The sequence below is a fragment of the Argiope bruennichi genome, chromosome 11 (assembly GCF_947563725.1).
Source record: "Argiope bruennichi chromosome 11, qqArgBrue1.1, whole genome shotgun sequence".
Classification (NCBI taxonomy): domain Eukaryota; kingdom Metazoa; phylum Arthropoda; class Arachnida; order Araneae; family Araneidae; genus Argiope; species Argiope bruennichi.
The window spans coordinates 44,355,274-44,369,458 of NC_079161.1; the positions used below are offsets into that span (position 1 = coordinate 44,355,274).

At 30.0% G+C, this 14,185-nt stretch overlaps 1 protein-coding gene across 1 annotated transcript in view; it reads right to left on the bottom strand.

Annotated features, from left to right (window-relative positions):
• Positions 1 to 14,185, bottom strand: part of LOC129956545 (cell adhesion molecule DSCAM-like) — a 163,659-nt gene that overhangs the window by 53,905 nt on the left and 95,569 nt on the right. The window contains exons 9-10 of the mRNA XM_056068471.1: positions 13,678 to 13,851; positions 11,818 to 11,965 (exon numbers count right to left, since the gene is read on the bottom strand). Of these exons, the coding sequence (XP_055924446.1) occupies positions 11,818 to 11,965; positions 13,678 to 13,851 (322 nt within the window). The remainder of the gene's footprint in view (positions 1 to 11,817; positions 11,966 to 13,677; positions 13,852 to 14,185) is intronic.

Below are 14,185 nucleotides of genomic sequence, written 5' to 3' on the forward strand. Positions count from 1 at the left end.
TTGAAGAACGAGTTTATTTATAATTCTACAGTATGAGAACCGCCATATCTAAAAAAAATTAAGATATCTTAGTGAAATTTATAATTAGTGCTCATTATGTTATACAGAGTGCAATTAACTGAAGATTTGATGTTGGACGCTTTAGAAGTGGATTTATGATTGTTTAATGTAACTATCATTAACCACTGAGGGTAGACGATCAGAGGCGATCGTTCTCTGATTCAGGTATAAATTACGATCGGTGGATGAGTGAATGAAATAAGCTCCTTGAAAAGGGCTGTGACGCATGAGTAGTGAAGACGTACTCTTGGCCCTAGATAGAGCTACTGGAACAAGAGACGCTAAAACTCGGCTTAAAATTGCTGACGAAGTCAGCGGGCTTGTCTATGACAAGTGCCATAAGAAACAGCAACAACAAATATAATTATAAAAATTCCAAAATGTCATATATTGTAGTCAAAAATTTTACTTTTGAATATAATTCTTAGATAATAGTTCGTTACCCTGTAATATATAATCGGTTAGAGGTTGAAAATGTGACCTTGAACCACCTACAGAAAATACACAGACTATAAAGACGGTCAACCCCTTGTCGGATTTCTCAAAATTTGGTAGGTTTCTATATGAAAGATGTTACATTTGTGTATCGAATTTCATGTATCTAGCTTTCTTCGTTTTGTAGTTATCTTGCTAACTTATATTCGAACAGACAGACAGGCAGACTTTCTTTGTACTTAATTTTTTCACAATTTGATAGAAATCTCCAGATTCGGTTTCAAGCCTGTATGCCAAATTTCACCTGTCCAGATCAAAGTGTTTTTGATATATCTATGTCACACAGACAGACGCACATTTTTCAAAAAATGTATCTTTCGAACTAGGGAGGTCGAAAACATGGAAGTTCGTCAAAATCTCGAGTTCGTTCGAATTTTTTTGACGATTATCATATTTTCTCTATACTTCGCATACAAGAAAGAAAAAATACTAAAATTAATTTTTAATTTTAATTAATTTTAAGTTTAATAAATTTTTAATTTTAATTAATTTTAAGTATGATTAATTTTAGTTTTAATTAATTTTTAAATTTAATTATTTTTAATTTAATTTAATTTAATTTTTAATTTTAATTAAATTTTAAAATGTTTACTAAACTTCAGTTGCAATTTTATTTTGAGTATTTTAACTGTCACTTTCATATTAAAAGTAAATTTCTTATTCGAAGAGATTTCAATGAAAAGATCTTTGAGAAAATTAATGGCGAAAAGATGGCCATTTGGAGAAGACCTTAATATGATGTGATGGATTGTAAATTAGTTTAGCCATCTGTTGCCAAGAAGGGATGGCAAAACTTTGTGGAGGATGAAATTGCTTCTTTCAAAGTAAAAGTTGCTCATTCTAAGCAACTAAGATATTAGTTGTAAAACTTCTCGGATCTATTATGATATCAATAGATTTCTATGAATAATTCGAACAATACATTAATCTAAGAATTTCACCGGTTTTTTATTTTTAATCTTAATATATATATGATGAAATATGAGAAAGATATTTATTCGGTTGTTGTTATAACGAGAAAGAGAAAAACAAATGTTTTGTGAAAACATTTTATAAGCTTCTTTTTAACAAATCTGGGTTATTCAATGTATGGATTATGAAAGTTTGAAAATCTATAAGCCTGCTTATATAGTACTAGCCGCCTTTGGCGACCAGCCGGTTCGCCAATCTTAGTGTTCGTTAAAATTTTAATAATTAAATATTTTATGCAATTCCAACTTCTTCAGCAAAATATTTTATTCTTCAGCAAAATATTTTAAAACTTCAAATTTTGATAGTCATATAATTCACTCATAATATTATAAAGGCCTTCAGTCATAACGTGATATGTATCTCTCTAATTTTCTGTTACCCCTCGTAGAATTTATGCTTTAAATTAAAGTGTAAAGGATTAATCTGCAATTAATATAACAATATTTTTTACTGAAACAAAGCATTTTTTTAATAATATGATTACTGATAATAGAGTCACTGAGCGTTTAAACTTTATGGGCACTAAAGAATATCTTTCTTAATTTATGTAATATCTCAAGCATTTGTCAACAAAATTTTCTCAGATTCATCATGAATGGATCGATTCATTAACAACGTTTCATTTTAAATGCATCAAACACTCAGAAAATAAAATGAATCGTTTAAAATAATCTGTCGAAAACAGGTTTAAAAAAACTACTTAAAAAACGATGTACTTAAAACTATAAGCATATATAAAAAATATATATAACTAACATAAATACAATTTAATTACAAAAGCATGCAACTAACCTAAAAATAATTTAAATCATTGTAAACAGGTTAAAAAAAACTACTTAAAAAACGATGTACTTAAAACTATAAGCATATACAAAAAATATATAACATAAATACAATTTACTTACAAAAGCATACAACTAACCTAAAAGTAATTTAAATCGTCCGTTGATAATGGTTGCCATGCCAACGATCAGAACACAGTGCGCATGCGTGAATTTTCTTCGCCTTTTACGTAACGCAAATGCGTGAATTTTTCTACGCCAGTTGGGGTAACGCTATGAAGATTAGACATTTTTAATTTCCTTTATTCTGTGTTATTTTAATTCAAAACTACTTCAGAATGAATCTGAAACATGGATTAATTAACAATGTTTAATTTTAAATGCATAAAACATTAAGAAAATAAACAGAATCGTTTGAAATAATCCGCCGAAAAATCTTAACCCTAGCCTCATTACTGTTGGGAGAAAAAAAGAACTAAAGCCTAAATCATTTGGCGTTGGGGAAAATTGAAGATTTTTTTGGCGGAAAAGTTGGCGGTGGGGAAAATGGAAGATTTTTTTGGCGGGAAAGTTAGTTTTTAATTAATAATTGACTACCCCTAACATTTAGGGGGATGAAAAATAGATGTTGGCCGATTCTCATAGATACCGGATAAGCACAAAAAATTTCATCAAAATCGGTCAAGCCGTTTCGGAGGAGTATGGCAACGAAAACTGTGACACGAGAATTTTATATATTAGATTTACCGCCTTTAGAGACCAGTTTGCTACCAAAATTATTGTCTTTTAGGATATTAATAAGCAATTAATATGGAAAGTATTTCATATTGAAGATTGAATTTCAGTTCTATTTGATACTACTTAAAGGATTGAATTTAACTGAATCATTCTACAACAAATTATTGTGGGCAAAAATTACAAGCGTATGTACTACTAGCAGTACTCGCACAGCGTTGACCGTGGCATAACATCCAAGAGGAAAAAGTTTCTGAGTTTACATGCTTATGATTATGCAGATCGAGAAACGCTAAATTCCTTGACATATTTGGCTCAAAATTTAATTAGTATGTACACGTTAGATGTTAATTAATCATTGTAGCAAATTTCATCCATTTAGCTTTCTTAGTTTTGTAATGATGGAATTAATTCATATTCGTACATCAAGATAGACATACTCTTTCAGAATGGATTTCGTTTAAAATGTGATACAAAATTCCCCAATGTGGTGTAAGGATCATATACCAAGTTTCATTCATCTAGCTTAATGAATTTTTGATACAGCAATTTGATGCAGGTCATATTTTTCACAAATGGACAAAAATGCATAATATCAAAAAAAACATTTTTCAGATTCAAGGAGATAGGAATTGTGGAAACTTTCCTTATTTGAATGAATCCCCAAGTTTCAGACATCATTGAGACTGAAAAAGTCTACTCAGTAATTATTTTTTTCCATCTGTTCTGAATAATATAACGCAAAAATGTTTAAGGCAGTCTAATGATATTTGGTGTATGATTTTTATTGGTATAAATTTAAATCAGGGGAAAATATTGACGAAATTAGTGTACTTGAAGGCTTTCTGTCTATCCTTCCTTAAGCATGTAAACACGATATCTCTGAAATTTTACTTTCTAGATAAAGAAAGTTTGGCCTACGGATTTTTACCTTTTAGTTCAGTGTGAAAATCAGTATTCAAATTTCGATTAATTTCCCCATTTCAGATCTCTATGAGAGTGAAAAATTCAGCTTCAAATTGGACCAAATCACTCGCGAGTTGACTGTCTATATGTTTATTACACTTCATGTAAATGCAATAAACCTAAAACATTACCAACTGGATGGGTGAATTTTAGCATATATGTATATGTGCGTCAAAATTGCCGATCAGTATTTAATATTCTAGCCAGTAAGTCAATCATAACTAACATTCATACGCTAATCTCTTTGTTTATGCACTATGCTTGAAAGATAACATAGATAGATGTTATGTACTGTGCTAGGAAGCTAACATAGAGAAATGTTATATACTATGCGAGGAAGCTAACATAGAGAAATGTTATATACTATGCTAGAAAGCTAAATAGAGAAATGTTATATACAATGCTACGAAGCTAACAAAGAGAAATGTTATACACTATACTAGAAAGCTAACATTGAAAAATGTCATATGCTCTGCTAGGAATCTAACATAAAGAAATGTTACATACCATGCTAGGAAACTAATCAAGGAAGCTAACAGAGAAAAATATTACAGCATTCTGCTAGGAGGATAATCAAGGAAGCTAACATAGAAAAATATTACAGCATTCTGCTAGGAGGATAATCAAGGAAGCTAACATAGAGAAATATTATAACGCTCTGCTAGGAAAATAATTAAGCAAGCTAACAGTGAACTATGCTAGGAATAAACAATGCTAGGAAGCTAATTAAAAAGACTAACATAAAGAAATGTTATAACACTTTTCAAGGAAGTTAATATAAATAAATGTTATAAACTAGGCTTGGAGTCTAATCAGAAAACTCTCGATCTTTCGTATGTATATAGAGGATTTGTTTATGCTGTAATCTAAGTTTAAAATTGTTTAACAAATGTCACAAGAAAACTGTGGTATAAATCAAATGATATTGATTAAAGAGAAGGACAAAATTAGAATTTCGAATAATTAATTGTTGTATTCAAATGTGTAAGTAACACTTATTGATTCTCCATATCTATTATTTTAACTATCTACAAGAAAGAAAAAAAGCTTATATATATATTTTTAAATCAAATAATTATTCTTAAATTTTATTGCATTAGTTCTGTAGATATATAAAAGCAATTTACAATTAATTTGTTCTATTTTCTATTTCTGATACTAATATTAAACTTTTAAACAAATAAATTTTATTTAATTCTGCGACTTGCGAACATCTTCGACATTAATTTCCATTTCCCTTAAAATGCGAATTTCAACTAATTCTGTTAGATAATAGCATTTTTGGTTCTATCTTAATTTTAATTTCTTTTGTGGAAAGAGAATAAAGCATTTTAGCCGAACAATTTAAACCAATACATTTTGCCAACATAATTGTTATTTTAAAGATTTTCACGACAAAGCGTTTAGGATTAGCTCAAGATTAAGGTAAACATTTAATTTAAAATTCCATAGAGATTTGGAATTTTCTTATAAGAATTCCCATCTATAGTTACTTCAGAAGAACGTCACTTTAGGACAGAATGATTAATCTACTCTCTAAACAGGAGTGCCTTTTTTTTTATTGTAACGAATGAGCGTTATTGATTTTAATTACTACAGAGTTAACTTCCATTCTATTCATGCAATATTTTGCTTGTCTTTTACCAAGCTTTCAGAGTTTCAGTAATTTAAGATTAATTTTCTAAAATATGATATACAATGAAATTGCTTTAAAAAAATTTGTTTCAGTGCATAATTTGTTCGATGCTCCCTTTCAATTTTCTCGGGAACAATTTTAACAAATGCTGAATAAGTTTGAATGGCTTTCAAAAGAAGTGATCATTATAATAGCTTTCCTCTATTTTAAAATTTACTCAATAGGTTTGTTTTATCAGTATTGTTTAAAATATATAATGAAAATTATTATTACGTCATAGTAAGTATTTATATCGCACTTAACGGTGAAAATGAAACAAAATAAGGAAACTAATGCTTTAATTAACACCACAGTAACAGCATATGAGTTTAAAACGATATATTCTAATTTTAAATACACCGTTTGTAGTAACAGAATAACGGCAAACCAATTCCAATTTCCTTTTTCGAGTAATGGAAATCTTTCGTCTCTTGGCTAGCAATCGTTTGAATATCTAAACAATACATGTGTTAATCCTGCATTGTTGTTTTAAATAACAATGGGACATCCATAGATATCAGAGAAAGAAAAAAAAAGCAAAAAAACAACAAGCGAGAAAAAATTGAAAAATCCAGAAATTTGAAAAGAAAAGCTGATTGTGAAACTGTTTAGTTGACGACAAAATGTGATTCAATATTTAGATATTGGAAATAAAATAAAAGAATACTCTCATTCTGGTAGCTTTGAGTTTTGAATCTGATGTAGACCGATCGGAAAGTATGTTCTCATCATGGAAATATTACGCTTTCAGTATATATATATATATATATATATATATATATATATATATATATATATATATATATATATATATATATATATATATATATATATATATATATATATATATATATATATATATATATATATATATATATATATATATATATATATGGTTTAAATTAAGAGTTTAAAATATCATTATATATATATATATATAATTTAGCCCATAGTAATTTCATTCTCTTATTTCTTGATCCAATTCCACTGAAGCTGTGTAAAAATTACTGCGCAATCAGTTCAACGCATCAAGTGAAAATGATCCCACTGTTTCCCATGTCAAATATCAATACATGTATTAAATCGCCACGTGGCCGGAAATCCCATGTTATATAAGACTAGTGATCATTTGATTCGGCCTTTTCTTACTTCTGAGTTTGTTTCGTGCTGCTGTGGACGTACCTTGTCCAAGTCTGCTTGTAAATAAATTTCTTTCCCGGAATGGATATCAAAATTAATTTAAAAATGTAAAATGTATTTTCAATGTTTCAAATGTAAAATGTCTTTTTTTTCTTCGAACCTGCAGTCTGTTTCAACCAAAATAAGCTTACATATATTTATATACTTGATATGGATATTCAATTGTGAGGATAAAACCGTACCTCGAAATTTATCTACTATTTACTACTGATACTACATAATGCTCACATGTGCATTGATCAGATCGACTCCCTTTATTGAGATTTTGAGAAAATAGTTAAATTGCATAATCTTCTATACTACCGATAGATACTACATTCGAGTTTCCATTCATCTAACACGTTCAATTTTTAGAAATCATATTATCAAACAGATCGACATTCCAAGCTGTAGACCACAGTAATAAAATTCCAGATGTATGTTGACTTAATGTGTGTTCATTTATGGCCCAAAATATATGAAAATGTGGAATTTTGGAGCAGAGATGTTAGGTCATGCGTAATTACTTCGAAAATAGGCTTCGCGCTACTTGGAAATTGATCATTTAATAAAATTAGACTTAACCGGAGTTGTAAATGCTATATTCCAATGATTTTATTTTTAAGTTAGAGGTAGTGGTCACACCAAAACATTTTCAGATACCGTTTAATAACTTTTATTGAACGTCTTACATGGCATTGATGTACGATAGCTAAGAAATATTAACCTTTGTAGTGAATTTTGTCGTAAACATTTTTACTACATTTATTGTGTCATCCTTGGCGAGTCATTTGGCGATTAGTTTCAGGCTTGTTATAATAATATCTAAAAATCGAATTTGTCTTTTAGATGAGTTTTTATCAGCCGATTGAAACAAAAATTTGGCATAACATTAAACATATAGTCACAAAATGCCATAGCAATTTTGACATATATAAGTCATTGCGTTTTTGATGTTTTGATGTAGCCATTACATATTTCTGAAAGTATAGAACGGCAAACACTGAAACAGGAGTTGGATTTGGCACAAAATTCGATAAGTTCACTATAGATTTTAATCTTGAGTGCCGATTTTATCTACAGAGCTTGCTTTGTGTTATAGTTACCGGGTTAACTTATATTCGGACAATCAGACAGATGGACTTTCATTGAACGGATTGTGCCCAAAATCTTCAATTTCGGCGGAAAGAACTTATACCAAATTTCAACCACCTAGCTCAAAGCATTTATGAGCTATCTTTACCATAGAGAGACAGATGGATATTTTCCAGAAATATGTTTTTCGAGATCAGGTGTGGAGATTCGTCAAAATCTCGACTTCGATTTTTTTTTTTTTTGACGATTACAATATTTTCTCTATAAAACATATACGAGAACATAACACGAAAGATCCGGTATTGCCTGGTTGGTAGGGCGTTGAATTCCCGTCCCGTGGGTTGCGAGTTCGAACCCCGCAGGCCAGCGACTCTTCGTGTGTGTGATCATAAAGTTCTCCATCTCAAGAGTAATACCATAATCTGGGGTTATCCTTTTCTAACTGTGGTTTAAATTACGATCTGTAGATGACTGAATGAAATGGATGAATAATATCCACCATGTAAAAAGGATTGTGACGTGCGTGTAGCTAAGTCGTACTCTTGGCCCTAGATGGTGCTACTAAAAAAAAACAAGAGACGAACCCTTGGCTTAAACTCGCTGTCTTCTAAAGACAGCGAGAAATGTTTATGACAAGTGCCATTAGAAACAACAACAACAAGATTAACAGCTCGAATTGTCTGATTTCTGTTACAATGACTACAAAGACAACAGCATCATTTTAAAATATTAGATCTTTTATTTCATCAAAATTTTATTCGTATGCAAAAAATAATTAAATGACATAATGTCGAGAATAAACCTGAAAAACATTAGCATTTTTCATTTCCGGATTCCAATTCGAGTAAATATATTTAGCCTATTTAATTTTTCATAGGAATTCATTGAGTTTTGCTAAATATCCGCTATTTAAATGTTGAAATTATGAAGGGCGAATCATTACTGATAGCCGTAAACAAAGAATAACCTCTTGTATCATAACAAAAGATATGGTACAACAAGTATAAATCTGTCTAGGAAACTTTGTACATTTTCATATGATTGTAAACGATACAATAATACACTATTTGCTTAAGGAAATTAGATTATAGTTTTAATAGCGACTACGCATTTTGAAATTTAACATAAATTTTCAATTATATTAAATTATGTCTTTGTCTGGATAAAAGTGACTAAGTAACTTTTATTAAAACTGCACTAAAAAGAAATAGTCTACTCCTTTTGCACGTTGCGTTGGAACAGATAACTATAATATATACATATGTAGCTTACTTATCAAAAATGTAATTTAATCATGAAAAGTGCTATGAATTTGAATTAATTCCTTGAATAAATTGAAAACGATATTCCGCTATTTTTATAAAAGAGGATTAAGTAGCCATATTAAAGTCAACTAGGACGATGTAAGTCATACTGAAACTAGGAATATAAGTCACATTTAAATAAGTTTCTATTCATAGTGACATATTCGAATGTATTTAAAGTATTAATGAAATTGATACTTTAAAACGCCGTATTGTTAAAATTACATATTTGAAGATTATCTTGAATAGTTATTTTGTTTGCAGTTGGTGTAATTTTATTTTTGTAGGATTAATTTGTTCTTTAGTTATTTGTAAGGTGTTTTCCTATACATCAAAAAATATCTTTCCACTGTTTTTTGAATTTATTTTATTAGAAATTTAGTTTAGTAGAAATAACCTCAAAAAGAAAACACCATTCATATAGCACTCCTTCAAAAATTAAAGTGAAGAGCAGAGTTTATTTTGAATATCATGAATTTTATCTCATAAACTTTGAGTTTATAACATCAATCTGTACCATTCCTTAAATTTTAAAAATAAAATCCTTAGAATAGGATATTCAGTTATCTTAGAAGCTTTTTTAACTATGTATCTTTTAAAATTCTATTATTTATTTATTTATTGAAATGGGCAATTTCCAGAGAAATTAAAGGACAGATATTCCTGATTATTTTAAAATGTTAACTGAATCTCAAATCATATAAATGCTACTTTTAATTGTTTTACATTTGATTTATATTATCTGCACTCATTCAATCGTGTTTTAAGATGTCGCGTTATTATCAAATTTCTTTTCGCTGCTTTTTTAAAACGCAGTGTCATATCATTTAGTATAAAAGTTCAAACAGCTATTAAATTTACAAATCTTGCAATTTAGTTTAGACGCAATAAGTGGGTTCAACTGAGGATTCATATATTTTTTATATCCCTTTTTGAATTTTATCTAAATCTGCAATAGATGTTTTTGTTGTTAACTTTCTAACAATAACTGCACAATAGATTTGAAATCATCCATTCATTCTGATAATGATTATTCTAATCTCATTTGATCTTATTATGCTAACAAGTCTGTATTCGAAAGGCCCATAATAATGGAGATGCGTTTTCTAATAATGAAAGGGATCTAGAAGGAAACGTCAAAGATCTAAAGGAGAAATCTACCTTATCCCCTATATATAAAGATAACATAGTATTCTGAAGGATTTACCTATAGCAGTTTCGCTAAGAATTTAAAACAACAAATTGTTGCTAAATCCCACAATTGTTAATTAATTATTGTATTAATGAAAGGATTCCGAAAGGGCACGTCTAAGACCTAAAGAAAATATCTGTCTTATTGTCCTCATGTCAAGATAGACCAGTATTCTGAGGATTTGCATATATGAGTTTTGCTTAGGATTTAAGAACCAACTTGCTGCCAAATCCCACAATTATTAATTAATTGTTGTATTAATGAAAGGTTTCTGAAAAGGCACGTCTAAAATCTAAAGTAGATGTCTGCCTTATTTATCTTATGTCAGGATAGGCCAATAATCTGAAGGATTTTCCGTACGAGTTTCACATAGAATTAAAAAACTAAATTGTTGCTTAATCCCACATTTCTTAATTAATTGTTGTATTAATGAAAGTGATCTAAAAAGGCATGTCAAAGACCTAAGTGAAATGGTCTGTCTTATATAAAGAATTCTGTATTCTGTAAAGTATTCTGTATTCTGTAAAGTATTCTGTATTCTGTAAAGTATTCTGTATTCTGTAAAGTATTCTGTATTCTGTAAAGTAGTCTGTATTCTGAAGGATTTGCCTATATCAGTTTCCCTTAGAATTTAAAAAGCAAACTGTTGCTTAATCCCACAATTGTTGATTAATTGTTGTATTAACGAAAGCAATCTAAAAGGGGTATGTCTAAAGCCTAGAGTATATATCTGACTTATTGTTCTTATGTAAGTGTAGGTCAGTATTCCGAACGATTTTCCACATGAATTTCGCTTATAATTTAAAAAGAAAATTGTTGCTAAATCCCACAATAATTAATTAATTGTTGTATTAATGAAAGGAATTTAAAAGGGCAACCCTTATATCTAAAGTAGATGTCTCCCTTATTGTTCTCATGTAAGTGTAACTCAGTATTCTGAAGTATTTTCCACCTGAATTTCGCTTAGAATAAAGGAAATTGTTGCTAAATCCCACAGTTATTAATTGATTGTTGTATTAATGAAAGTGATCTAACAAGGCATGTCAAAAACCTAAATAAAATGGTCTGCCTTATATAAAAGTAAGCCGGCATTCTGAAGGATTTTCCAGTACGATTTTTGCTTAGAAATTAAAAGACAAATTATTGCTTAATCCCACAGTTGTTTACCGGTTTCTAAATACATCTGGTAAAGAGTGCAACGAGAGGACAGAATCCATAAACACTACTCTCTCACCTTCAACCCCAATATATGAAGAATTATATTTGCTTAATTGTAACATAGCTTACCCGATTTAAAATCGGAAAGCAATCGGGTATTTTGAACGTCATCAATAAGTGAATTGTTTAGAAGCAGGATATTACCTTCCACGTCTGTTGATGTCAATCAGAGATTTATCCTTTTGCCAAGTGATGACAATTGGCCCATGTCCTGTAGCTATGCATCTTAGGGTTGTGTTGGACTCTTCTGTCACAGTTTTAGTCTGGAACGGTTCTTTGAACTTCGGAGGTACTGCAAAAAGCAAAAAAAAAAAAGTTGATTTTGAAAATAAATAAATGGTAATTTTATCTCATTTAACAAAAATGAAACGTGTATTATGCAATTTTATAAGATTTAATTTAGGAATAAATATAAAAATCAAGGTTTCTCAAATAAAATAAAGTAGAAAGAGGTTTTTAGTACTGAAAAAAAATATGATTTTATTTTGTCATGAAAGCAGAATTTAATTGTAATATGGCTTGTAGTTTGAACTGGTAGGCATTTCTTTAATAGGAAAGCAATGCTTTACAAAAGAAAGATGTGTAGTAATTGTTACAAATTTTCATGCATTAATATTATTTTGGAACCGTTCTGGCCTGGTGGTAAGGTATCAGCTTGTGAGCCGTAGGGTTTCAGGTTCAAAATACCACATTCTACCGAAGAACCGATGTGTAAGGGGGTCTGTTGCACGATAAATCCGTCAGGGCGAAACGTCTTCCCATTGGTGTGGCGTGGAGAGGGGCGTGCCAGCTCATGTGCCATCCTCGTCATCTGACCGAGGCTCAAAATTACGAGGTCCGTCCCAAAATAGCCCTAGTGTTGCTTTAAACGTTAATATAGCTAACTAACTAATAGCCCTAGTGTCAAACATTATTTTTTCTGTTTAGAAACACAGTTGTTGTCTGGACTTTCACATAGCAATAAGAAAGAAATATTCTGCTTATTTCCAGCTTTACCAGCAGAAATTCTGTTTAATATAACAAAATATTTTGTTTCTTTGTCATATAGGCTACTGATTAATCGGCAGAAGTTTATGACTTTTGTAAATTTTTACTCGGTTTAATATCATATTCTCAAGAAAGAGTCGCCAAATTGTAAGATATTTTATTTTGAAAACTATTCCAGGGATATATTATCGCTTCCTCTCTATCCTTTACTTGCAAAGTATGCCTTTATTTTTATACTAATCAAATTTGGTGACCAGATTGTTAACACAAATTATTTATTTTTATGCTGTTAAACAATTAATATGGAGTACATTTTTTCTCTTTTTTTTGTCTGATATGACAGAAAAACATGAATGTAATTGAATCAATGTGTTGCAAATTACTGCAGGAGCAACTTAAAAATGTATATACTACGAAATATAAGTAGATGTGAAAAAATACCTATTTTGCTAAATAAAACTATTTTTTAATCTTAATTTTAAAATTGATAAAAAAAACGCAATTGAATGTCTTGATGAATGAGTTTAGTCATAACATTGAAACTCTCGTTCGGATATCTGCTAAAAAAAAAAAAGATGTACAGAAATTAAATTGATAATACAAAAATCTTAAATTTTTGGTTTCACTATAATGCAAATATTGCCTTTCTGAGATAATAATTTTGGAGGATAAAGTAACCAATTTCCATACGTAAGTTACTGAGATTTCTGACCTGGTAACGGTTAAGCCTATTTTCACTATAAACTTTCGATTTGACGCTTATTTCATGATTTATTTTACATTTTGTTTCCTTTGAATCTGAGAGATTCTGGTACTCTCTTATTAATTTTTCTAATAATCATTTGCAGCAATTTTGAGAAACATTGAATTAAATGCATCTGTATGAAAATTTAATGATGTATGAAGCAAACTGAAACTTTCGTATAACAATACTGATGAAATACGGATTCGAAAATATGAAAAATCACTAATTATTTCCATAAGATTTGTATGTGGAACTGAAGAATTGGAACTTACCCAAGACTTGCAAGGTAATTATTTTGCTAAGTCCTGCAGCAATGCCGTTTGTAGCCTGGCACAAATAGGATCCCGCATCGGATTCCTCGACGTCAGACAAAACCAGAGTTCCGTTGTTGAAGCGATGGGCTCGTGGATTGGAATGGACGTACGTGAAATCTCCACTGCTACTCTCTGAAAGGCAAAAAAATCTTCATCAGCAAATTTTATATAGTTCTTATGTTTCGAAAAAGGGGCTAATACATTACAAAGAATTCTTTTAAGTGTGGAATTCTGAGGAAAATAATTAAGAGTTTCAGTTTTTCTCCACTGAAATATAGGATATACAAGGTGATTCAAAACTTATCGTTCAAATTTCGTGGGGAGGTAAGGAATATCTCAGGAAATCGACTTCACATAGAAAAGTATGTTCGCAACCTTCATCTGCATGGACGAAATGGACAAGTGAAGTGAACACAAGAAAACAGTACAGTTAAATTGTAGAGAATGTTACCTACATTCCAACAAG